Raw genomic sequence first — 27558 nt, 5'->3', positions numbered from 1 at the left:
TCTGAAGTACTGGAAGCTAAGAACCCTGTGTTGCAGGGCGCCTCCAGGGCATTATGTAAGGTGCCAGCAAGAGCTAGAGACACCTGCTGTGACTCCTGAAGATTTCAGTAAGCCATCAGGACAGCCTTCCCTAGGAAAAGAGGCGGAGTGGGGGGACCACAAACGGAATCAGCCTGAATTCCAAGAAGCCAGAGGAAGTGGAAACAAAAGAAGGGTGGGAAAATGCATTAAATGTGGCGTTTAAAAGCACAAATTCCAGTTTTAGCAGAAGTCCCTTGGACCTCAGTTTCCCTTCTCCCCACCCCCAAAAAGGAAAGGAATGTTTGATCTCTCACCCTACCCCTGAACACGCACGTTCTGGTTCTCTGTCTGATTAAACAAGGGTGAGGGACAGGGTAAGGATTGGGGCACACACACACACACTCAGCCATCTCCGTTCAGGAATGAGGCTGGAGATGGACAGGAATTAGGAGAGGAGGGTGGGGACTGCAGGTGGACCTCCCCCCACCCCCAAATCCCCTCCTCAAATGTCCGCCGCAAGTTTGAACAGCAGGGAGGAGACTGTGCCGCGAGGTAGACTAGGAAGAGTCCCGGATTGGGCAACCGCAGGGCCAGGGTTCGGATCGCCTATCGGGCGCCGCGGAGCTGTGTGACCTTGGGACAGTCCCTTTCCCTCTCTGAGCCTCAGTTTCCTCACCTGGGGTATGGGGGGATGGTGGAGGGGGCGGTGCGCTAGGCGGTCGCTAAGCTGTCTCTAGATCCCGCGAGCCCTGTCCAGGGGGGGCCCGGCCCCGCGTACCCCCGCGGCCCCCTCGTACCCCACGGCCCCGACCCCGGCACCTTTGTAGTGGACGCGGAGGTTGCTCTGGGAGAGGCCGATGTAGTTGTACTTGTCCTTGGGGCTCCAGGAGCGGGGCAGCGGCGTCTCGTGCTGGTTGACAGCCGGGTAAAGGCGCTGCAGCCGTCGGGTCAGCTCCTGCTCCCCGGGAGAGGGGAGCCCGCCAGCGCCGCTACCGCCCCCGCCACAAGACTCGCCAGCCGGGGGGCTCCCAGCTCCCGGATCCGCCGCCGCTGCCGCCATCTTGGAGGGAGCCGCTATTGTGTCACAGAGAGGCGGGGGGAGAGAAGCACCAGATCCGCCGCGCCCAGCCAATAAGCTGCGCGCCCGCGGAGGTGGTAGGGAAACTGAGTTCGACTTCCGTGTCTGCACGCTTGTCTTCCCATCGGAGTGACTCCATGTCCCACAGTGCCCGCGGCTTCAGGGGCGGTCCGAATTCGCTCGCTAGGGCGGGCGCGCACAGCTTGCTGGGAGACGTAGTCCTCGTTTCCAGTCGAAAGCCTGTCCAGTGGAGACTTTTGGAGAGTAAAAAACTACAATTCCCCATAGAAAAGCAGCTTCGGCCTCCCAGCCTTCGCCACGCCCCCACAGCTGTAGTCATTCTGTTGCCTTGGAGCGTGTTCATTTGTTTGCTTCTAATTACTACCTGTCATCTGCGTGTTAGTGTCTCAGGGAAATCCCCCCCAAGCGGACGTGAGTCCCAGGCGATTACCTTTGTCTCTACTACCAAAACCACCGCGACAAGGGGCCAGAGCTGCCCCTAGTCGGGGACGGGGTCCCCGACCTATACGCTTTATGCCGCGTGACTCAGGCAGTACCTCGGCCACCCCAATACGCGGGGGTCTTCCCGAGGCGGCGTTTCCACAGCAACAGACTGTAAACAAAGACCTTGTGAGGCTCCCGGAGCTGCGCGCTGCGGGCGAACGGTTGGCGCCCTAGGAGAGGGTCGGGCCTCCGAACTATGGCTCTCCCTCGGCCGAGAGGCGATATTACCTTCTCCCCAGCAACAGTAAGGTATGGCTTGGGTAGAAGCTGGTTCTCCGGGACAACCCCGGCCCTGCAAGAGACCGGCGCTCAGCATAAAAATCACACATAGCGACAACTAGCGTTTCCATCGCGCTTTCAGGTTTGGACAAAGCCCTTCCGGGCGTCCTTAGTCCTAGCGCCTTCCCGCCCAGGCTACCTCCAGCCTACGTACAGAGTTGCAGGGCCATTGTCTCCCCCGTTAGATTGAGAGTCTCTTAATAACAGCATTTATTCCTCTCCAGAAAAAGACTCGATCAGAAAGATGCAGCCTGAGTGCAGATTGAAGCACTTTATTTTTCATCTTTTTTTTAAAAAAAAAATAATTTTCTTGCTCTCTTTTGCAACATGACTAACACGGAAATTAGTTTTCCATGCATGATTGCATATGTATAATTGATATGTTGCTTGCCTTCTCAAGGAGTGGGGGAGGGGCTAGAGAAAGGGAGGGGATTTGGAACGCAAAAGTTCTTTTTTTTTTTTAAAGTGAATGTTACAAAATAAATAAATAAAAAGGTGAGCAACAAAAAATAATAAGTTACCATTTCTTTTTTTTTTTATATTCACTTAGACCTCTTATCTACTGATACTATTCCTAAATACATTTCCCTTTCTTTTTTTTTTCTTTTTTTTTTTTTAATTTAATAGCCTTTTATTTACAGGATTTATACATGGGTAACTTTACAGCATTAACAATTGCCAAACCTCTTGTTCCAATTTTTCACCTCTTACCCCCCCCCACCCCCTCCCCTAGATGGCAGGATGACCAGTAGATGTTAAATATATTAAAATATAACTTAGATACACAATAAGTATACATGACCAAAACATTATTTTGCTGTACAAAAAGAATCAGACTCTGAATTATTGTACAATTAGCTTGTGAAGGAAATCAAAAATGCAGGTGTGCATAAATATAGGGATTGGGAATTTAATGTAATGGTTTCTAGTCATCTCCCAGGGTTATTTTTCTGGGCGTAATAAGTTACCATTTCTGTAACATCCACCATATGCCAGGAGCTGTTATAATCCCCATTTTATAGTTGAGAAAACTTGAGTGTGAATAATTTGCACAAGTTTACACAGATTTGAACTCTGGTCTTCTTGACTTGAGACCTATAGGGTTGCCTCCTTGCAAGCAGATCTTTGCACCCCAGTTAGCATAGTGCATGATGCAGAGTAGGCACTTGAAAGTGGTTTGATGGACTAGACTTGAAGCTGAGCCAGGTTAAGGGACTTGACCAAGATCACACTAAAATGGAAATTTGAAGTTGGGTTTTTCTGACTCCAAGTGGACATCCTATCTACTAGTGACACCTAGTGACCACTCCCATCAATTTGGAGTCATGGAATAACTCATTTCCATTGCATCTTAAAGGTTTACAAAGAGCTTCCTCTCAACAGCCCTAAATAGTATTTATACTCAATACCAGTATTATCCTTCTTCATATTTCAGGATAATAAAACTGAGACTTTGGGAGTTGAAATGATTTATCCAAGAGGGATACTAGCAAATTGGGATCCAGGGTTGCTCCAGCTCATTCTGCTGTACTAGATTTAAAGCTGGAAGAAACCTTGGAGATTTAGGCCAACCCCTCATTTTTCCAGAAGAAAACTGAGCCCCAGAGTAGAGACTGATTTGCTCCAAGTTAACAAAGGTGACAGAGCCAATAATAGACCTTTAAACTTAAAAACAGAGAAGGAAATTGGAATTTGAAAAAAAGCATGATTTGCTTCAGGTCCTATAGATTAAATACAAATACAGTCCTAATAGATAGGAGAGATTTACCAATAATAAAATTTTAAAAAACTCATGTTTGTATAACACTTAAGGATAACAAGATTTAAAAGTGGAGGGATCCTTAGGTTTCAGTACAGTCAAAATGCTCCATTTTACAAAGGAATAAATTAAGGCCCAGAATGGTTAAGAAACTGGCCCACAAGGGTCAAGAATTTTTCCCAGAATCATACAGGTAGGAAGTAACAGAGCAAGATTTTTCTGCCCTTAAATCTCCTGACCTTTTCACCACTTCTCATATTTTATCACACTTTCCTCTCAGTTCCTATCTCAGTGCCATTGCCACTCATCTATGTGTTCTTGGGCAGATCACTTCCTTTCTCTGAGTTTCAGCTTTCTCATCTATAAAATTAGGAAACTGGACTAGATGGATGATCTCAGAGGACATTCCCAGTTCTGAAATTCAATATTTCTTTTCTTGAAGTCAATGAATTGCCCCAAATCAACTAAACTGATATTGTTCCTGAACTCCAGGACCCCAAGGGACAATAAAGATGCAGAGACAGTTCAGATGTCCATGGAACCTACATTCAATGAATTAAGGCAGCTCAGTAAAGTAAAACATAAGGTATCTGCAGTCAAAGACACTATGTTCAATTCCTAGCCCAGTATCTGTATAATCTTGTCAAGTTACTGTTCCTCATTTACAAACTAAAACCCATGAAGTTGTCCTTCATCTCAGCTATTAGCAAAGGAGGTAGTAGTGTATTTTTGTAGGATGAATGAAGAGGTCTTGGAAGGTAAAAGTTGAAGATAAAGATGAAGACATTTATCAGAGCTTATTCATGGAGGGTTCTCCCCATCGCTTTCATAGACCATATAAATTACAAAATGCTTTAGGCAAAGTAAGTTCATAATAAATATGTTGTTAATACTAATTACATTCCCTTACACTAAAACGTAATAAAACCTGGTATCAAATCTGGTCATAGGTATATACTAACTGTGTGATCTTGAACAAATCAATCTATTTGCCTCTGCTTTCCTTAACGGTAAAATGAGGACAATAATAACAGTTTCATCTCAAGGTTGTGGTGAGGATCAAATGAGGTCTTGTTTTGTAAAGTGCCTGCTATATAGTAAACACTATAGAGATGCTATTTTTTTATTAAGGAGCTCACCATCCAATTGGCAAGACAACATACCAACAACTTTGTACATAGAAGATAAATACTAGATCAATTGGAGAGAACTCAATAGGACCTGGGTTCAGATATTGCTCTGATACTACTATTTTGAAATTGGGTACCTTATGTTACCCATGATCCTTGTCATTTCTTAATTGGAAAAAATTTGCACTTGTATTTGCACTGCTTCCAGCTGAATTCCCCCTCTTGAATCCCTCTGGAAAGGTGTGAAATGCTGGAAAGTGCTATCATGACCCATTTTCTTGGTACCCTCCCCCTTTCAATGAGATTCTAAGTGCTTTGGAAATTACCAGCTATTAGCTGTAAGGGAATAGTTCTGCCCTCTAACCTAAGACAAGGCAAATCCAGAATGGGACACTACTCTTTAAACTATTTTGAAATGAACCTTAACAAAGAAACCCTTTCATGGCCGGTGAGGTGGTCAGAAGGAGGGATGTTCGCAGTTGCATTAACACAATCTGGCTCCAATGGAGACAACCCTACTTGACCAGCAGATAGTAACTCTTTAGGCTTCTGTCGCTGGACCACTGAATGTAGGGGAACAGCACCACCTAGAGGACAGCCACTCATTGATCCTTGAAAACATGGCCGTTAGACAGAATGAATGACCTCAGCCCCCCACGGAGGACAGTCAAAGTACAACTGAGAGTGGCTCCAGTTTTTTTGTTTGATTTTAAAGTTATCATTTATTTTTAACATTCTTTCCTTTTTAAATTTTGGATTTTAAATTTTTTTCCTCCCTTTCCACCATCACCTTCCCATTGAAAAGGCAGTGTCAATTAATTGTATCTGTAAAATCTATGCAAAACATGTTTCCATATAAGCCATCACCAAAAAAATAAAAAAAATAAAAAGACAAAAATAATAAAGCAAGAAAATTATACTTCATTTTGCACTCCAAGTTAATAACTTTTTCTTCTGGAAGTCATTTGGAATTGTCATCATAAGTCATTTGGAATTGTCATGAATCATTATATTGATCAGAGTAGCCAAATTGACCATTGCAACATTGCTGTTACTGTGCACAATGATCCAGTGATTCTCCTCACTTCTCATTTAATCAGTTCATTTAGGTCTTCCCATGTTTTTTTGAAATCAGCCCCTATAGCACAATAGTATTCCATCACAATCGCTTTTTTACCACCAGAAAAAGAGCTGTTATAAATATTTTTACACAACTAGGTCCTTTTCCCTTTTTAAAAATCTCTTTGATATACAGATCTAGTAGTGGTATTGCTAGGCCAAAGGGTATGCAGTTTTATAGTTCTTTGGACATAGTTCTAAATTGTTTTTCAGAATGGTTGAAGCAGTTCATGACTCTACCAACAATGCATTATTGTCCCTATTTTCCTATATCATCCTCTAGTATTCATCATTTTCCTTTTCTAGCATATTAGCCAATCTAATGGCTGTAAGGTGGTACCTCAAAATTGTTTTAATTTGCATTTCTCTAGTCAATGATTTAGAGCATTTTTCATAGCACTATAAGTAGCTTTGATTTTTCTCTCTTGAAAGCTTCCCGTTCATATCAATTTAAATAAAGTTATTTCAGTTCCACATAAATTTGAGAAATGAGACCTTTCATGTATACTTATTGTGTATCTAAGTTATATTTTAATATATTTAACATCTACTGGTCATCCTGCCATTTAGGGGAGGGGGGGGGGGTAAGAGGTGAAAAATTGGAACAAGAGGTTTGGCAATTGTTAATGCTGTAAAGTAACCCATGTATATATCCTGTAAATAAAAGGCTATTAAATAAAAAAAATTAAAAAAAAAGAGAAATGAGACCTTTATCAGATCAACTTAACATAAAAAAATTTATATTGCTCTGTTGTCTATGGTACCTTTTAGCAAAATGTATTTTTCTTTATTATCTACTTTAATTAGGTTTATTTTTGCTTTTGGTTAGTCTGAAATCATGATTACTACCTCTGACTTTTTTTAACGTCAGCTGAAGCATAACAGATTATGTTTCAGCCCTTTATATTAACTCTACATGTGTCTTTCTATTTGTAGTGTGCTTCTTGTGATCAGCATATAGTTAGGACCTTTTTTCTAATCCATTCTGCTATCTGCTTCCATTTTTTTTTTTAATTTAATAGCCTTTTATTTACAGGTTATATGTATGGGTAACTTTACAGCATTAACAATTGCCAAACCTCTTGTTCCAATTTTTCACCTCTTACCCCCCACCCCCTCCCCCAGATGGCAGGATGACCAGTAGATGTTAAATACATTAAAATATAAATTAGATACACAATAAGTATACATGACCAAAACGTTATTTTGCTGTACAAAAAGAATAAGACTCTGAAATATTGTACAATTAGCTTGTGAAGGAAATCAAAAATGCAGGTGGGCATAAATATAGGGATTGGGAATTCAATGTAATGGTTTTTAGTCATCACCCAGAGTTCTTTCTCTGGGCGTAGCTGGTTCAGTTCATTACTGCTCCATTGGAAATGATTTGGTTGATCTCGTTGCTGAGGATGGCCAGGTCCATCAGAACTGGTCATCATATAGTATTGTTGTTGAAGTATATAATGATCTCCTGGCCCTGCTCGTTTCACTCAGCATCAGTTCATATAAGTCTCTCCAGGCCTTTCTGAAATCATCCTGTTGGTCATTTCTTACAGAACAATAATATTCCATAATATTCATATACCACAATTTATTCAGCCATTCTCCAACTGATGGACATCCATTCAGTTTCCAGTTTTTAGCCACTACAAAGAGGGCTGCCACAAACATTCGTGCACATACAGGTCCCTTTCCCTTCTTTATAATCTCTTTGGGATATAAGCCCAGTAGTAACACTGCTGGATCAAAGGGTATGCACATATCTGCTTCCATTTTATGAGTGAACTCGCCCCATTCACATTCATAGTTATAATTACTAACTCTCTTTACCTCCATACTATTTTCTGCTGTCTTTTATGTTGGAATGACAAATTGTCTTTTCATCAAGAGTGCATAAAAATCCTCTATTTCATTAAATATCTATTTTTTCCCCTGAAAGATTTTACTCAGTTTTGCTGAGTAGGTGATTCTTGCTTAGAATCCTACTTCCTTTACCTTCTAGAATATCATGTTCCAAGCACTAAATCTTGGCAGCCATTAAATCTTGTGTAATCCTGACCATGGCTCCATGAAATATGAATTATTTCTTTTCAGCTACTTGAAATATTTACTCCTTGACCTGAAAGCTCTGCAATTTGGCTGTAATATTCCTGGGAGTTTGGGTTTTGATATTTTTTTTCAGAAGGTAATAGTGGATTTAAAAAAAAATTATACTTTAATCTCTGGATTAAATCAGGGCAGTTTTCCTAAAGAATTTCTTGAAATATAATTCTAGGCTATGTTTTTTAAATTAGGTTTTCAGATAGTCCAATACTTCTTTTTTAAATTTTTTTTTATTTTAATAACCTTTTATTTACAGGTTATATGTATGGGTAACTTTACAGCTTTGACAATTGTCAAATCTCTTGTTCCAATTTTTCCCCTCCTTCCCCTCACCCCCTCCCCCAGATGGCAGGATGACCAGTAGATGTTAAATATATTAAAATATAAATTAGATACACAATAAGTATACATGACCAAACCGTTATTTTGCTGTACAAAAAGAATCAGACTCTGAAATATTGTACAATTAGCCTGTGAAGGAAATCCAAAATGCAGGTGGGCAAAAATATAGGGATTGGGAATTCAATGTAATGGTTCTTAGTCATTTCCCAGAGTTCTTTTGCTGGGCGTAGCTGGTTCAGTTCATTACTGCTCCATTGGAACTGATTTGGTTGATCACGTTGCTGAGGATGGCCAGGTCCGTCAGAATTGGTCATCATATAGTATTATTGTTGAAGTATATAATGATCTCTTGGCCCTGCTCGTTTCACTCAGCATCAGTTCGTGTAAGTCTCTCCAGGCCTTTCTGAAATCATCCTGTTGGTCGGTCATTTCTTACTGAACAATAATATTCTATAACCCAATATTTTTTAAATGACCATTCCTAGATTTATTTTTCCAGTCAGTAATTTTTTCTATAGTTCATATGTTCTATTTTTTTTCATTCTTTAGACTTTGTTTTGTTTATTGACATCTCATAGAGTCATTAGCTTCCAATTCTAATATTTAAGAAATTACTTTTTTTTAGTGAAATTTTTATACCTCCTTTCAATTCAGTATATTTTTTTTAAGTGATTCTTTTCTTCAGTGAATTTTTTGTGTCTCTTTTACCAAGCTGTTAATTTCCTTTATGTAATTTTCTTGCATTACTCTCATTTCCTTTCCCAGTTTTTCCTCTATTGCTTTTATCTGTTTCTTAACTCTTCCAGGAATTATTGCTATCCTTGAGCCAATTAGCTTTTTTTTTTTTTTTTTTGAGGCCTTCCTTGTAGCCTTGTAGCATTGTTGTTTTCTTCTGAGTTCATGTTTTGTTTCTTGGCTACCATAGTAAGTTTTGATGGTCAAGTTTTGTTGTTGCTTGCTCATTTTTCTAGACTATTTCTTGGCTTTAAACTTTATGTTAAAGCTGTGCCCAAAATTGGAACAAGAGGTTTGGCAGTTGTTAATGCTGTAAAGTTACCCATGCATATATCCTGTAAATAAAAGGCTATTAAATAAAAAAAAAATAATAACTAAAGCTGTGCCCACCTGGAGATGAGGAGGCATTGTGTGCCAAGTTTCAGGCTTTTTAAATGCTGCTGTTTTTAGAGCTAGTTTTGAAGATCCACTTCCAAGGTGATATATTCTGGTCTTTACCCCACAAGGGCCTCTGCTTTCCTCAAGCCAAGAGTGCTAGGACCTCTCTGCCTTGGAACTGAAACTCCAAACTGCATATGCACAATATGCCAATCAGTTGCCCGTCAGCACCAGCTGCACCAGTGCCAGAAAGATTGCATCCTGCAATCTCTTTCTGAACAATTGTTCAATCCCCTGGCCTGAGGGCTCCGAAAGCCACTTCTGTTGCTTCTGGTGCCTTCACAGCTGCCTCCAAGGCCTGCCACTTGTGCTCCTATTAAACTTGGCCAGCTGCCACTGCAGTGTCAAAAATCTCTTTTTCTGACCTCCTAAGTTGTCTTAGGTTTGACAAATGACTTACTCTGACCTTGTTGGCTCTGCTTCTCCAAATTTTGATCCGAGGAATTATTGTAAAGTTGTTTTGAGGGGAATGTTAGGAGAGTTGAGGTGGGTAGCTGCCTATATCTTGACTTCCTACTTCCTTAAAGCCTCATGCTGTTCTGCCTTGGTTTAGACTTCAGTCTGTAAATCTCTGGCTTCTCTCATTGCTTACTTTTGAGCCATATTTTCCAAAATAACTTTTGCCATCCTTCCCTATGTCTGCTTTTTCATTGAAATCTTTATGCCCCCTTTGCCACAAAAGTCATCAAATGTCAAAAGTATCTGTAGATTAAGAACGGGGCCCAAAATCTGGATGACCCGAGTTTAGAACTAGCATAAGCCAGTCACTTAATCGCTGTCTGCCTCAGTTTCCTCAGTAGTAAAACAGAGATAATCATAGTGCCTACCTCCCAAGGCTGTTATAAAGCTCAAATAAGATATTTGTAAAGTGCCTAGCGCATATTAAGTGCTAAAGAAATGCTATTTTTATTAAAGCACTAAGAGGTTAAATAACTTATGTGGGATCATTCAATTAAGGCTTCAACCCAGATCTTGCCAGCTCAGAGTTCACACAGCTAGGAAATATTGTCACAAGTCTGATTTGAACAGTTCATTTTTTAAAATAGCTTTACATTTTACAAAATGCTTTCCTTACAAACTGTGAGTTAGACAGAACAGGGATTACCATACCCATTTTACAGATGAGGAGTAAGAGGTCTAGGGACTTTGCTTGCAGTCATACAGTTACTTAGGAAGAGGACCATGGCACAAACCTCGACCTCCCTGACTCCCAATGCCAGCGTGTTTTCCATGTTCTTTAACAAAAAACTGTTCCCTTCAGCAGCATATCCAGTCCCAGTACTTAGCCTACTCTTCTTTCAGTCACTATTTTTTCTAATTGCTTTTTGGCTAAGGCAGTTGGGGTTAAATGACTTGCCTGGGGTCACACAGCTAGGCAGTGTTAAGTGTCTGAAATCAGATTTGAACTCAGGTCTTCCTGACATCAGGGCTAGTGTTCTGTCCACTGCACCACCTAGCTGCCCTGGTCACTAATTTTTTTTTTTAAGCAATCAGAGTTAAGTGAAGTGTCCAGGGTCCCACAGCTAGTAAGGACCCGAGGCCAGATTTGGCAGATCCTCTTGATTCCAGCACTGGTGCTCTAACCATTGTACCACCTGGCTACCCCCGTGTGCCAAGCACTGTGCCCTGAGAGGCTGTTTGCCAAGAGATGACCAGCACTCATGGTTATAGAGCCAGGAAGAAAGGGACCAAGGACTAAAACACAGATCCTGGGGCTCTGAGCTCTTTCTGACAGGATCGCCTCTAAAGTTTCATCCAGCTCCCAGACCTCTCATCCTACCACAATCCTTCCTTTACTGTGCTACTGGGGACAATCCAAGGCTCCAGGAAGGGCTGGAAAGACCCATTTTCCTCCCTTCTACCACCAGAGGCCACCTCCTGATTACGGCTACATTTTCCCACCACGCCCAACTGGTAGAAATTTTCTCTCTCTATTTGGAGACTGAAACACTTGGAAATAAATGACAGAACGGGTTAATGTGAGTCCCTGTCCTGTTGTACTTGCGGGAGGCAGACCTCCGAGCCAGGAAGTGCTGGTGGAAAAAAGTAAAGGACAGAGAAAGCCAAGAAAGCAAGATGGCCCTGACACTTGGGGAGTGGAGGAAGGGGAGAGGGTGGGTCTCATTGGTGGGTCTGTGTGTCTCCTCAACAAAAGCCCCAGTGACCCGCTCTTGTCCTTCTCACCTTCAGGGAACATCCTGCTTTTCCTCCAGTCAGAACAACACCCAGTCCCCTCCCAGACGCAAAAACTCTCCATAAACGTAAGATCTTTCAACACCGAAAAACCCCGGTGAGTGTGATTTCCTGTAGGCACCCTTCCCCAGACAGCTGACAGGCCCAACATCCCAAGTCAGCATCTCCCTTTCCCGTCTGGACCCTGAACTACCCCCTTCCTCCATCTCCATTAGCAGAGGAGGATGTAGAGAAGCTCTGGGGAGCCTCTGATGGCAGAGTCTGACCCCAGAGCAAGGAGCAAGCAGCCCCAGGCCCGGGAGGGGACCGGCGATGCTTTCAGGCAAGGGGGATGAGAGCCAAAGTCTCGGGCTCTGAAGGCAGCGGACTTTCCGGGAATCCTCCCCATCCCCGGGCCAACAAGCACTTGGTGCTATGTGCCAGGTGCATCCCTGCCCACAGCCCCTTGGGGGGGGCAGTCCCCCGCAGCCACCCACTCAAAGACACAGACCCAGAGAGCCCCAGGCTGGGCCTTCCCCTAGTGAGCGCTCTCTCTTGTACCTGTTTCTCAGCCACTTCATTTTTCCGTGGGTGGCCGTCTGTCCTCATGGCCTGCGTACGCCAGTGCACAAGCTATCTTACAGAACCGCAAACCCTGCTCAACCACCGACAAAACGGGGTAAGCATGTGGCAGCGGACATACACAGGCACATGCGTCTCCATGTACACATGTGTGTGCAGCATCCCTGCCAAGTGCACATAGACACATGCACACATGTGCAGCATCCCTGCTAAAGCTCACACTATATACATGTGTACATCTCTGCTGAAGCATGCAATGTACTCATGCATGTATTCATGTGCATACACATCCATACACACATGCATACACACACACACACACATACTCAAAAAAGATGATACGAAGGAGGGGTCCACATGTCAGGACAGATTTTTCCCAAGGTCATCCCAGATTTTCCACTCTCTTTCCCTACTGGGTGCCCGGGGAGAAGGGGGTTGTGACCACTTCATCCCAGTGATTCTTTCTAAATACTCTGTACACGAACAGAGCTGACTTCTGGGGGCACTGGGAGGACAGAGAATTGCCCCATAGATGAGAAGTAGCCTTTTCCAAAGAGAAAATTGCTCTAGGTTTGTCTCTAAAATGGAGAACCAGCCTCCTTGCTGCTGTTTTCTGCAGGGCCAGAGACAAGCCCACTCTCACCGTTGCAAAGCCCCGATACCTGGAACAGTTGGAAGATTACCTGAGAAAAGAGTTGCTTCTTCTGGACATGACCAAGGACAATGCTGAGGAGCTCAAACTCCAGGTGTGGCTGCTCTGGTCTGGCCTGGAGAAAAGGGATCCTTGTGGGAGGGGTGACTTCCTGGGGCCTAGAAGCAGCAGCCCCCCAAGCCCTCGTGTCTGCCAAGGTCAGCAGTGGGTTAGCTTGGAGTTGACCCTAGGAAAAAAGCCTACAAATGACTAGCCAGGAAAGTCCAGTCCAATGGTATGGTGCTGGGTGCTGGGGAGGCAAAAACAAAAGCAATCCTTCCCCTCAGAGAGCTTCCACTCTAACAACATAAATAAGCATGGAAGTGATCAATTGAAGAGGGAAAGAGCTTTAAATAGGAGACTTAGAAAGGTCTTCCCAAGGATATGGCACATGAGCTGAGCTCTGAAGAAAGGATTCTAAGAGGAGATGAATATATTCCATATGTGGGGAAGCCTGGAAAAAGGTGCAGAGATGGGAATGGGGAAGGGCACTTCCCCTTCTGGGTTTGGGGAAGGGTAAATTGGCCCATTTGGCTGGATTTTAGAGTGCACAAAGGGATATAAAGGCTGAGGCCAGATTGGGAAGGACTTACTGCCAAATGAAGGAATCTGAATCTTAAAAGAACCAAGGACCGGACCTCTTGGGAACAGGAGAGTGACACGGCAGGGACTCTGCTTAAGGAATATCACCTGGCAGCTGCATGGAGAATGGATGGAGAGGGGGGAGTTCAGAAGTCCGATTAGGAGGCAGTAGTCTAAATAATAAGTGGCAAGACCATAAACAGGACAGTGTTGATAGGAATGGAAATAAAGGGATACATGGGGGAAACAGTGCCCTCCTCAGAGGGGTCTCTTCAGGGCCACAGACCCACTGAGTCCTCAAGCACACAGCAACGAGCCTCATTTAGGAGACAGTCGCCTCTTAGCCCACGGTTTGAGTTTCTAGCTGTGACCTCAAGACTAGCCTGTCTCTGGACCTCAGTTTCCTGGTCTGTCAGATGGTTACTCTGAGGTCTCCTACAATTGCAGAATTGTGCTTCTCTGTGTCTTCTCTTACCCCTCCGGTTTCCAGAAGCGGTTCCACACTAACCTATAAGGACTGTCTTCACATGAGCAGTCACAATGTATGCATCTGCTCTCTGCTGACAAAGCAAAGATGGATGATTCCGATGGTCACAGACCCCAAACATACACAGGAGAAATACTGATCCAATGCAGTTTAAAACATGATTAATGGCATTAACATCATCCACACATCTTACAAAGTCAAGGAAATGCCATATTTGAAGAGGGAGGAGACAAAAAGAAGCCAAAGACTCAGGCTGCTAGAAGAAAAGCTGGTAGAGACCATCCCATTCAGACCTCCTTCTTGTTTGGTGAAACAGGGCTAGAGAGGGAAGTCCTTTGCCCAAGGTCTAAGCTGAGAATGATGGGAAAGCCAAAAGAAAGTTTGAGAGTCTCAGGTGTAGGGAAACTTGACAAGAGAGCTCAAAGGCTACCACATGGTTATTGCTCCTGTCCCATCAGACAGAAGGGAGATGAAGGTGCATCCCTTCTTCTGTGGGCATTTAGACAGCAGTCCTCTCAGAGCAGAAATACTAAAGTGAGCCAATCTTTGCTTGCTTGTATTTGGCAAAAGCAGTGACAGTGGCCATGGTAGTTATGGGATTTCTGTTTGTTATCCTGGTCATTTGCCATTCTCTCATCACCCAGTATGGCCCCAGGGAATGGGAAGTGAAGAGGGAAGGTCATCTCCTCAGCTGTCCTGTCAGAAGTAGAAATAGCACAGCTAGTCTTTCCCTGACTTTCCCTCCATGGTTTGTTTTTCTCCTTTTTTCATTAGCCTTACAGAGAGATCTTTGAATTCTTTATAGAGGACTTCAAAACCTACAAACCCTTGTTGTCTTCCATAAAGAATGCATATGAAGTCGCACTGGGTAAGTACGACCTCAGGCGCCAGCCTCCAGCCAGCATGTATGCAGGAAAAGCTCATAGGTGCTGCCTCCAGGGGCAAAGTGGCCTGGTCCCCCTGCACTCTGTGGTTCTGTAATTCTTGGAAGGTCCTTCATAGGTAGTAGAGGGGACCTGCAAAGAAATTACCCAAAATCTATTCAACAGCCAGTCTGACGCCCTCTGCTCTTAGGTTCACAGGATGAGAACATCCCGTTGTAACTACCCTGGTACCTCATAGCTTCAGAATGATTCACAAATAAATTTTCCTAGAACCTTTAAAGGAGGGAGTTGGGTTTCATTCCCTGCCTCACAGAAGAGCTATTGGAACCACTAGGTATAACCCATTTTGCCTCTCTAATCCTGTGCAAATTGCTTAATGTTTCAGTATTCTAAGAAATGCTGGAGGACAGGGATTCTTAACCTGGATCTATAGACTGGTTTTATTTTATTATTTTTTTTTTTTACATTTTGGTAACTGAATTCCAATATAATTGGTTTTGATTAGTAGTACTCTGTATTTTATTTTATGCATCTAAAAACATTATTCTGAGAAGGGCTCTGTAGGCTTTATAATAGGGGGTTATGAGGTTATCACTTTCTCTGAAGAAGAGTCCTTTTATCTTTGGGCCCCTGTTTGGGATGCCATTTTTTCAGCTAGACAATGGTCAAAGAATCTAAACCTGGAGGCAACCCTGAATACTGTCTAGGCCAACTTCACTTTTTTAGCCCTAGTACATAGAGAATGTTCTGAGAACTACAACTATGAGGATATGTATGTGTTGTTGTTGTTGTTGTTGTTTTTTTAATAATAACTGCTTTTTATTTTTCAAAATATGTGCAAAGACAATTTTCAACATTCACCCCTGCAAAACCTTGTGTCCCAACTTTCCTCCTGTATTTCCCCCTCTTTCTTCTCCTCTAAATAGCGAGTAATCCAATAGAGGTTAAACATGTTCAAGTCTTCTAAACATATTTCAACATTTATCATGCTGCAAGGTGGTCAATTTCTAATCAGTATGCTATTCATACATACAAATGAGCACTGCCTTCTTCCAAATAACTACCTAGAGAAACTTATCCCAGTAATGTGCTCATGGCTTCAAAATACCATTCATGATGGATTTGGAATCAGAGGACCTGAGTTAATCCAGCTCTGCTGCTTATTACTAACAAATCATGTTACCCTTCAGAGCCTTGGTTTCCTAGTTTGTAACATTAGATATTTAGATTAAATGATCCTTAAAATCCTTTTCACCTCTAGATCTTATGATTTAATATCTGGATTCCTCTTTAAGAATAGCCTCCAGAAACAGTAAATGAACAACAAAATGAGTTTACTTTTTGGCTCAATATAAGACCTTTTTTGCCATTAGGTTTGACTAAAACTAGAATGACCCATATTGTGCAGTAGTTATCCATATTCAACAGAGGTTATGTGATCGTTTATTAGCAATATTGTTGAGAGGCAGGCAAGATGAGCTCTCTAGTCCCTCCCAAATCTCATTCTACTTTTCTAGCCATCCATCTCTCCCTTCTTTTTTTCTTCCTCTCAGTCATTCTCCCTATTTCCCATTCTCTCCCTTCCTTTCTCTTCTTCCCTCTCATTCTCTGTATCTTCCAGTCTCTTTCTCAACATACACACACACACACACACACACACACACACACACATATATTGGCTGAAGCAATTGGGGTTAAGTGACTTGCCCAGGATCACACAGTTAAGAAGTGTTAAGTGTCTGAGGCCAGATTTGAACTTGGGTCCTCCAGACCTCAGGGCTAGTGCTCTATCCACTGCACCAACTAGCTACCCTTCAACATATATTCTTACCTGGATTTCCCTACCTTATTCATCAGACAACACACTGAATAGTTTAACTGTTTCAAAAAATCAATCTGCTCTCAAAAATCAAGAATTTTTTTTTTTTTTTTACCATTGAGAATATTCCCCCCAAAAAGACGCTCTAAGCTTTGGAGGCCATTCCCAAAGAAATTCAAATCCAGAGCAACGTTAATGTCATTGAAATAAACATAAGCCTCCCAAGGGGACTATTTTTGATGGTCAATACTTGTTTAAATCTTTGTTTTGGTGTGTTCACCAAGTAAGTCAGTAACTATATATTATACAGGGTTTCCCAAAGGCTACATCCAGACTCTCTCAGTTCTTTCTCTGAAGGTAGAGAGCATTTTTCATCTTGAGTTCTTCAAAATTAGATCACTATATTGCTGAGAAAAGACAAGCCATTCCTAGTTGATCATTGTATAATATCGCTGTTACTGTTTACGTGTTATCCTGGTTCTGCTTACTTCATTTTATATCATGATGTTCATGTTGTAATTTATTTTTCTGAAAATATCCTACTTGTCACTTATGATAGCACAATAGTATTCAATCATAACTATATACCACAATTTGTTCAGTTGTCCCCTCAATTTCCAATAATTTGTCACCACAGAGACATGCTATAAATATTTTTGCATATCCTTTTCCTTTGATCTCTTTGGGATATACACCTGGTTGTTAATGCTGGGGGTATGCACAATTTTATGGCCTTTTGTAGCTCTAAAGCTTCTTATACCCAGGCTTGGCCTAACATGCTATATGAAGAATGTTGCTGTGGATTTTTCTGGGCTGTCTGGCCCCTGCAATCTTCAGGTAGTAAGAATGGCTTGACTCTAGGCAAGTAAACCAAGTGGGATTGTGGAAGAAGCACTGGATTAAGACTGAGACAATTTAGAGTCCAATATCTCAGTTATGGACTATGTGACTTAGGCAAGTCCCTAGATCCGGATTTCTCTGGCTATGGTTCCTAATCTGTAAAATGTATTTGCACTAGATTTTAATCTTATAATCTTTTAAACACCTGCTTCCTAGAGTCACCACCAACCAATCTAGCCCTTCTTGAAATGGTTTTTATCCAGACCAATGTTCAGGAACCTGGATAACTACTCCACCACCCCACCCCCCAACCTACACCCCTGGCCTGTAGGATTTCCCTCACATTCTTTGGCTTTGTTCAGCTCACTTTAGAGAGAAGATTCGGTCTCTGGAGCCGCTGAAAGCCATGCTAGTTACCGTTTCTGAAGACTGTAATGAAAAAATCCTGGCTATCAGGGCAGAAGAGAGATATGAAATCAAAATGTTAAAGAAAGAGAAACTTAATTTATTAAAGCTCATTGACAAAAAGAATGAAGAGAAGATGTCTCTGCAGACTCAGGTGGGTCACTTCCTTCCCTGCTGACAAGGGGAGGGGGGGAACCAAAGAGAACCCTGCAACTTAAGAAATATCTTAACTAGGTATATCCAGCCCTATCTGAAAACTTACACTGAAACCTCCCTATGAGTTTAGTCATGGTCCATGGGTCAAGATGAGAAAAATGGGTCCTTCTCAGTTCTCCTTGTGAATCCTGTCTCCTCCGGATCTCAGAATCAGTTCCATTCCCCCTTTGTCCTTTTCCTCAATCCTAACTGACTCCTAAGTGTCCACAAAAGTCATACATACCTTGTTTTTCCAGTTTTATGTAATCGGTAACCAGAAGCACCATTAAATTAAAACTTCCTAGATAGAATATGCCCTACTGGCCTCTCATCTAGTCTAGGTAAGGTCAAAAAACTCGGGGCTGCTCCCGAGTATGGTTCCAAGCTGAGCTTGTCTATCCTGCAGGTGACCAACCTACGGAAAAACTTGGCAGAGGAATATCTTCATTTCCTTAATGAACGAGATGCCCGAAAGATCCTTATTGCGGATCTTAATGAGCTTCGCTATCAGAGAGAAGACATGTCTCTTGCCCAGTCTCCAGGTAGATAAAGCAGTTTTTAAGCCTCTTTCTGGTTTCTGTCTTGGGTATAGTCAGAAACAAAGGAAGGCATCAATGTTGTTCTATAAAGTCTACTGCCTAAAAGGCTGTAGTCGAAAATACCAAGGAATAGTGGTGATTTCTAGACCAAAGAGAACAGAAATAAATCTCAGATCTGAACTGTAAATCTTCCATAAATAAAGATGAACAGATGAGAAGGTGAAGCAGGGGCTACTGTGAGTGTCTCAGTTCTGCTTGAGGCAACAGAGCATAAAGGAAAAAGATCAGTAGATTGGAGCCCAGTCACCTAGGTCCCAATCCTGATTTTTCACCTCTTTCTAATCACTTAATATCTCTGAGCCTCAAACTTGGATAAGGAAGAAATTGGATGAGATTTTTCCTTCTTTGAGTACTTTTTAATATACTAACCACATTCTACTTTGTGCCATAGTTACTTGTGGTAGCTTATATCCCCTACTATAGGCTAGGTTTGAGGTGGGCAATATATCATCTCGCCTCAAGTACTAGGACAAAGCCTGGCACAAAGTTAGGGATTCAGTCAAATGGAACAGCCCGGTGGCTGGAGTCGCCAAAAGCTTCATCAAGAGGAAAGGAAGGGTTTTAGATGATTTTTTTGTTCTAACTTGGAAAGAGACAAGCCTGGGACATTAATAGGGCTCATTATCTTTCAAGATGTGTGCAGAGAAGATCCTGTAAAGTTAACCCTCGCTTTAAAGATGTGTCGTCAAGACCTCACCAGAACTCAGAAGGAACTGAATACGATGAAGGCAAATTTTGGGGATGTTGTCCCCAGAAGGGACTTTGAAATGCAGGAGAAAAAAAACAAGGCATTATTGGAAATGGTGAGGCTATTTCCTCCACTGTGGAACTGGATATGGTTGGGAGGGGGGGTTTATTATATGACTCAGAACTAGAATGAATCTTAGCTATGATCTAAGCTGATAATCTCATTTGACAAATCATGAAATTGAGGCCAGATAGCTAGGTAGTACAGGAGACAGAGCACTGGTCCTACAGTAAGATCCAAGTCCAATCGTAAATTCAAACACTCACGGGCTGTGTGACCCTGGGCAAATCACTTAGTCTGCCTCAATTTCCTTATCTGTAAAATGAGGATAATACTAATACCTATTTCCAAGTACTGTGAAGATAAAATGACATTGTTTGTAATTTAGTATCTTATTTTCCCCAGGTATAAGTAAAGACAGTTTTTAAAAACAACTATTTATTTTTCAAAACACATGCAAAGAGAGTTTTCAACATTCAGTCTTGCAAAACCTTAAGTTCCAGATTTTTCTCTCTCCTTTCCCTCTCCCCACCCAAGACGTCAAGTAATCCAATATAGGTAAACATGTACAGTTTTTCTATACATATTTCCACATTTATCATGTTGCAAAAGAAAAATCTGATCAAAAATGTTGTGATCCACATTTAGTCCCCACAGGCCTCTCTCTGGGTGCAGATGACCCTCTTCATCACAAGACCATTGGCACTGGCCTGAATCATCTCATTGTTGAAAAAAGCCAAATCCATCAGAATTGTTCACGGCAGAATCACCTTCTTGCTGTGAACAATGTTCTCTTGGTGTTCTACCCAGTTCACTCAGCATCAGTTTATCTAAATCTCTCTAGGCCTTTCTGAAATCATCCTCCTGATTTTTTCTTATAGAACAATAATAGTCCATTACATTTACATACCATTATTTAACCATTCTCCAATTGATGGGTATCCACTCAGTTTCCAGTTCCTTGCCACAACAAAAAGGACTACTATAAACATTTTTGCACATGTGCAAATCTTTTTTTATGATCTCTGTGGGATACAGACCCAATAGAGACACCGCTTAATCAAAGGATATCCCCAGTTTGATAGCCTTTTGGGCATAGTTCCAAATGGCTTTTCAAAATGGTTGGATTGGTTCACAATTCTGCCAACAATATATTAGTGAATAAAGATAATTTTTAACATTTTAAAAACAATATTTGAGTTTGATTATTTCCCTTCATCCCACATGCATTGAGAATGCAAGCAATTTGATGTAGGTTATACATGTATGGTCACGTAAAACATTTCCATAATAATCATGTTGTGAAAGAAAAGGGACCAAAAAACTCTAAAGAAAAAGTTTTGTTTTTTTTTTAAATATGCTTCATATTGTATTCAGATACCACCAGTTCTTTCTCTGAATATGAATAGCATTTTTCATCTTAAGTTCCTCAGAGTTATCTTGGATCATTGTTTTGCTAAGAATAATTATATCTATCATAGCTGATCATCTTAAGTAATTATATCATTGACATCTTACACTATTGCTGTTATTTTGTACATAGTACTTGGAAATATTTCCAGGTTCTTCTGAGAGCATCCTGCTCATCATTTCTTATAGCACAGTGGTATTCCATCATAATCATACCATGATGTAGTCAGTTGTTCCCCAATGGATGGGCATCCCCTCTATTTCCAATATGTAGGTCCTTTTCTTTTTTGGGACCTACATCTAGTAGTAGAATCTAATAGTAGAATTGCTAGTCAAAGGGTATGCATGGTTTTATAGTCCTTTGGGCTCCAAATTGCTGCACAGAATGAGTGAATCCGTTTCCAACTTCACCAACTGTAGATTTTTTTTTCCTCACATTCCCTCCAACATTTATCATAAAATGACATATTTATAAATTTAGTATTTGTAAATCCCAAAAGACTACATGCTAGTTATTACTATTATTACCCAAGGTCACTAAGAGTTCAGCAGGAACTCCCCAGAGGTCCTTTTGACTCAAAAACTAGGGCTTGTTCCACAATAACACTAAATTGTCCTTCCTTAGGGGCCTCTAGTGTTTAACCTGAGCTGGACATGTCTTCCAGACGGAGAGTTTAAAAACTGACTATGAAGAGATACGAAAAGAGTACGACACGCTGCTACAGATTCATATGACGATTGTCAAAGATAGGGATGAATTCTACACTGAGTTGCAGGAGATACAACGAACATCCACTCCCAGGCCTGATTGGACCAAGTGTGAAGGTAGCCAGCAGGTGGAGCAAGGGGCAATGCTTGGGCCAAGACCCAAAGTCCAAGATGCAGCATTACCTTTTGCCCCTCTAATGTAGGGTTTGGTTGACTGGAGAGGAAGACCCTCCAGAGTAGAACAGCCTGGGGACTTAGTTCAATGAGTCATCAGCAGGCCATGGCAATAAGGTCTTTGGGCTACAATATCAAAAACATGCTTAAAAAAAAAAATGAGGGAAATCTTCAGAGTCCAGGGCCCTGGTCAACCACATCTGACACTCTGTGTTCAGAATACCATTATTTAGAATAACCCAGAGCTCATTCAGAACAGGGTGATCAACATGATAGGGGAGACTACAAATGATCTAAAGCATGTTTAACCTGGAAAAAATAAGACTTGAGGACAGGAGATAGGTCATGGTAATTCTTTCTCAGTATTAAACTTAGGTTGTTTGGACTTAGAGCTTAGACATTGAAGCAGTGAAAATTGTAAATAAGCAAAATTCCACCCAAGAAAAAAATTTCCTAATGATCCAGAGGTTGAATCTACTTTTTTAGGAGGTAGTGGGTGTTTCCACTGCTGGAAGCCTTCAAGCAGAAGCTGAAAAATTACTTGTTAAGGAAAATGTAGATGGAATTTTTGTTTGATTATGGCTAGACTAGGTGGCTATCTACAATTCTGATCTAGGAGCAACTTTTTCTTATCTACTTGGTCCCTAAGCTCATCAGCCTCCAGATTTTTCCCTTGCTTTTTCTCTCACAGGTGTGATATCAGGGGGACAAGAACGCTGGCGCTTTTTGTCTCAAGGGAAAAGCAGCGACCAGCTTGTTGATGTGCTGCTAGAAGAGATTGGTGCAGGACTTCTCCGAGAAAGAGAAACCTTTCAGGGCCTGGTAGGACCTTTCCCTGGACTTGGCCAACACATTTATCCCCTGTTCCCCAAGTTCTTTGAGGGGCAATTCCTGATTTTGCCTCTCTGGAAGTACCATTTACACCTTATGGCTTAGGGAGGGTTTCAAATCCTAGTCAAAATTGGCCCAAGCTCAGCAAGTTGGCACATAATAGGTGCTTAGTAAATAACTGTTAAATTTAATAACAGCACATTGGCTTGGAAAATTCCAAGGTTGGTAGAAATATATCCCTTTTCCAGGGCATCGCTGAAGACATACCCGAGTTCCTTCGGACTGAAGGGTTTATCCGAAACAAAAAGTTAAGCAAAAAGGAAGTGGTGGACATCATCAAAGATGTCTGGAAAGAGCGGATGGCCGAAGAACAGGTCTTCAAGATGATTGTGGTTGGCAGGAGGGCAAACTATGGGAGAAAAGTAGGCAGGTGGTGCTAATACTTCAACAGTCAGATAGGACTGGGAGGTTGAAAGGGGCCCTCACTCTTCTAGCTAGGAAATAGAGAGATAAAGGGAATTAGCCTTTACAAATTCTGCAAGACTCCCCCAGTAGTAAGAGTGGTGGGGACCATGTAGATAGGGGTTTTTTTGGAAAGTGGTATGAGTTCATCGAAGATGAGAGAAAAATTCTTTGCCCTTTAGAAAGGCAGAATTCTTAAGGGGTTCAATGGCTCAAGGCAAATGATGAAGCAGGCTTGGTAGCCATCCCACCAACTCCCTGACTATTTGACCTCCAACCTTATCCCTTCATTTAATTTTTTTAGGCAGTTGGGGTAGTGCTCTATCCATTGCACTATCTAGCTGCCCCCACCACTTCATTTCTTTGCAGAAAGAGAAAACTTCTACCTTGGGCCAGTTTTTCCTCAACTACCTGCAAAAACGCTTTGGGGAGGCCTCTGCCATGGACTGGTCCTACACCATTTTTGAAAACGTCAGACTCTTTCACTCCAATGAGGTCATGAAACAGTTCCATGATATCTTGACAGGACTGGTGAGTTTAACCCTAACACCTTAGAAAGGGAATCCACTTTGAAGTTGAACAAGCAGAAGAGGGAAAAGCATTATAAAGTCAATGAATCCTAATTTCAGACCTGGGGAAAAATCTTTGAAATTATCTAAAGCTACTCTAATGTGGATAGAAAAAGCAAACCTGAGTTTCCATACTAATCTTGACACTTGATGATTGCCATTGATGATGCAGGGCAAGTTCTTTGACCCAACCTGGGTTTCTGTTGGTTTCTCTATAAAATGTGGTGTAACCCAGTGGACATAGCACTGTGTGCAGGATCAGATCCCTTTCTCAGGGGACTTGTCTTGTTCCCAAAATTCCCGGATTTTCAAACATAAAAGATGCAGTCTGGATTAGATGACTTCGAAGGAACTTTTCAGATCTGATCTATGGGAATATGAGCTCTCTAATGTCCTCTACAGAATTCCCTTCCATGAAATCTTCCGCACCCACAGAAGGAGGGGCGTGGCCACTCCTAGGCAGCCTGCACAATGCCCCTTTTTCACTCCTTCCTACCTCTTTCCTTTGCCTGTAAGCCCTTAGGGATTTAAAGGGAGAGGTCTACTGCCCCTCTGGGATTTGCTTTTTCCCTAGGCAGGTTTCTGTAGGCCAGCAGCAGAGTGAATCGCTCCCAATTCCCAAAGTCACAGACCAGGCTTTTCTCTCCAGGTAAAAGAAAACGTATTCCTTGACCAGAAAGAGCTCGAATCTTATCTGCTGAAGGAGTTGACTACCGCTGACAACCAGAATGAAGGAAGCCTCACCCTAGATCAGTTCAGGTTGGAAAGGCCAGAATCCTAGCAGCCTCCAAATAGTTCCCCACACCCAACTCTTCCATGCCCTAGAGCAGTCAGGATGGGGCTTAGAAACACCATGAGACAAACTCATGGAGGAACCCTTTTCAGTTCAGCATTCCATCTGACATCTAATACTGATCCCCTTGGGGATATTGGCTGGATTTGAACTGATCCTCCACTGGAGTTTGAGGGCTCTACAGGAAGAAGCATTGAGTAGACCATGTGTTAACACTCTCTACTCTCAGAATACCCTGGGAATGCTGCCAAGTCTCATTTAAACTCTTAAGTAAATGGAGGGAAGAGAGGGGGTGAGTGTCATTCCCCGAGACCTTACTGAAAATCCATGACAAATCAGTAAGAGCACATCTGACCCATTCCTACCACACTATCACCATAGACAGTCCCACTCCATTTGTTTATCAAACAATTCCTGCCACTCTTCATCTAATACCATGGCCAGATGGCATACAATCATTGGGTGCTTGTTTGTTGTATTAAAATTAGCCCTTGAATTGGTTTCTTTCCCACTTCTTGGTAACTCTTACTATACAGCACAGTACTCAAGACCGCCTTTCCCCTCAAGACAGAGGAACAGATTCAGGAGTTGTTGGATGTGGCCAAGGATCCATTAGAGGAGCTTGATATCATTTACTACCGAATCTTGTTTGCTGAGGTAACTACCCCTTGGCTTTTGCCATTGCCCCATCCTTCGTGAGAAGATCGATCCAGCCAGGGCTGCCCTCCCTAAAATAGCTCAGCCCCATACCACCAGGTTTGAAACATTGTCCCTGGGTTGTCTGGGCTGATCTTGTAAACTAAACTCCAGCAGTAAAATCGATGGGCTGGGGCCCAAATAGAAGGTGAAGCGTGGTTAAACATTGAGGAAGGACTTTTTGTTCAATAGGAACCTTCCTCCAAGTCTAAAGGGAAAAAGATAGATGAATTCTCATTCCATTCTCCCTCATCCTAAGCTCCACTGTAGGATTCCTTCTTACAAAAATGGAATGAGTGATTTCTTCTAGTCTACATACAGCATTCCCTCACCTATAGTGGATGACATAGACACAGACCCAAAACTGTTATACTAAGTCCTAACTAGGGTCTATGACCTTCCCCAGGATGAAATGGGTGTTTCAGGGCCCTTTGTCCATAAACTGTGGAGTCAGGCCCAAAGTGAGAAGCAGGCCTATCTACTGGACTTGGAGACAGAACTTGGAGCTAACAAGTAAGTATTCATCCTTGACCCAAACTAACACTTCTCCATTTCTTTTCTGCTATTCTTCATCCATAAAAAGCAATGTTAACACTTCACATTTATAAAGCATTTTAGGATTTGTAAAATGCTTTTCTCATAGGGGCCCTAATGACATGGGTAATGCAAACAGAATCTCCATTTAATGGATGAGGAAACAGATTCAGAGATGTGACGTGCCTGTGGTCACAACCCTAGTCCAGAACCAGAATGTAAATCCTGTGTTCTCCACTTTGCTAAAATTTCCAGATTTTTCCTTTTGAGACCTCTCCCCTCCCCTCCCCATCCTTAACTTTATATCTGATTAGGTGGCAGTAAGGATATTGTTCTAGACCCAGAATCTGGAGCATTCAAGTTCACATCTTGCCTAAAACACTTATTCTGTATGTGACCCCAGATAAGTTACCTAAATTAAATCTTGTTGAGTTTTAGTTTGCTCCTCTGTAAAAATGATAATACCTACCTTGCAGAGCTGCTGTGAAAACCCCATGAGAAATACTTAAAAGCACCACATTTATGATTGCTATAATTAAAAGACTGTCAGCTCCCTGAAGAAAGAGCCCTTATCAGCCTTTTGATCTTTGCATGGTACTTTCACCAGGCTGTTTGACAAATGTTTCCTACTAAATTCTGATTTCAAGTCCTATTCACTCTTGCCTTCACTATTGAGCTGTTGCTTGTTCAGAGTATAAAGTAACCTAGGGCAAGCTCTTGGAAGGCTATAACCTGAACTCATAGCCCTGAGTATGCCATATAGGACCTGATGTAGGGTCCTGCAGAATCTTTGCCCCCTAGGCCTGCTCTATTTACTGTCTTGGGGGAGATGCAAGAAATGCCACATCCTCCCCATGGAGTTTTCACCTTCCAGTGACCATGTAATGGGGCAGTACCTGGTGAGGGCTGGAATGAGGGGAGCACTGCTGAGGCCTAACTTTTTTTTTTGGGATAGGATGGCCGAAATAACCCCAGGACAGCTGCGCCAGGCCCTGACTTCCATTGACCCCTCTCTGGATGAGCAAACCCTGGACAACTACGTGAGCCAGGCCTTCAACACCCCTATAGCAGAACTGGATGCAAACACCCTCGAGGAAGTAGAGGTCCTGCTAGCCCACTTACAAACTGGTAATATCAAGAGGATGGGCCCTCGAGAGCTTGAGCCTAGTTCCTAGACTGTCTTCTAGCCAACCAAATGAAAACTCCCACCTTTATCCAAGGAAAGAGGGGCAGAGATCAAAAGCCACTCCAAACCAAAGCCTTCTTCCCTTCCTCCACCCCCATTACAAAAGCAAAGATTCTTTAATTTTGGAAACAAATATATCATTTGTAAGAATTTGAGTTGTCTGCATGGTGTGCAGAGGGAGAAAAGGAGAAAGAAATAAGGATGACTTCAAGGAAAACTGAGTACCAAAGTGGGAATCAGTAAGAAAACCTGGAGACCTGGATTTGAATCTTGGTTCAGGTCAACAATCCAACAAGCACTTTCTTCCTATGGGCCATGGGCTAGGCCCTGGCTGGAGAGACAGGGACAAAACTCACAGTCCCCACCCTCATAGTCCTCAGCTTATTAGGGAATACACTATGTATAAATAGAAGAATGTTGGAGCAAAAAAAAAAAAAAAGGCTCCCAGAAAGACAGGGACAGAGCTTACTGTCCTACAGTCAGAATCACATGGAGGAACCAAGTTGGGAAATGATCAATTAAAACCAAAAACAGCTGCTTCGCTGGAGTTCGAGCCAGAAGAAAGAGAACTTGAGATTTCTTATGTATACAAAAGGGAGTCCCTGAAGGTTTTACAGCACAGGAATGATCAGGGTCACACCAGTGCATTAGGATGATTATTGTAGAGGTCAGCCAGATAGAAG

The 27558-nt window shown here is 42.2% G+C and overlaps 2 protein-coding genes across 8 annotated transcripts in view; one reads left to right on the top strand and one right to left on the bottom strand.

Annotated features, from left to right (window-relative positions):
• Positions 1-1237, bottom strand: part of RANBP10 (RAN binding protein 10) — a 152796-nt gene extending 151559 nt beyond the window's left edge. For 5 of the 7 annotated variants that reach the window (XR_004231647.1, XR_004231648.1, XM_031950247.1 and 2 more), the window contains exon 1: positions 841-1116. Coding sequence is in view for 5 of the 7 variants with exons in the window: in XM_031950247.1 (XP_031806107.1) it covers positions 841-1081 (241 nt within the window). In the remaining 2 variants the exon portion in view is untranslated. Of the gene's footprint in view, positions 1-840 lie in introns of all 7 variants that reach the window. The other 2 variants (XM_031950253.1, XM_031950248.1) reach the window with 2 other exon arrangements.
• Positions 1238-1316: 79 nt separating this feature from the next.
• TSNAXIP1 (translin associated factor X interacting protein 1) lies at positions 1317-27316 on the top strand. Its single transcript, XM_003758427.4, has 16 exons — positions 1317-1852; positions 11699-11798; positions 12253-12359; positions 12882-13008; positions 14797-14890; positions 17928-18124; positions 18572-18707; positions 19398-19567; positions 21588-21747; positions 22496-22626; positions 22884-23009; positions 23467-23628; positions 24316-24425; positions 24996-25116; positions 25562-25668; positions 26645-27316. Exons 1-16 carry the CDS (start codon positions 1800-1802, stop codon positions 26862-26864), a joined length of 2121 nt encoding a protein of 706 aa, XP_003758475.1. The 5' UTR covers positions 1317-1799; the 3' UTR covers positions 26865-27316.
• The last annotated feature ends 242 nt before the right edge of the window (positions 27317-27558 follow it).

Source organism: Sarcophilus harrisii, chromosome 2 (genome assembly GCF_902635505.1).
Source record: "Sarcophilus harrisii chromosome 2, mSarHar1.11, whole genome shotgun sequence".
Taxonomy (NCBI): Eukaryota; Metazoa; Chordata; class Mammalia; order Dasyuromorphia; family Dasyuridae; genus Sarcophilus; species Sarcophilus harrisii.
This window is presented reverse-complemented; position numbering and strand designations above follow the sequence as displayed.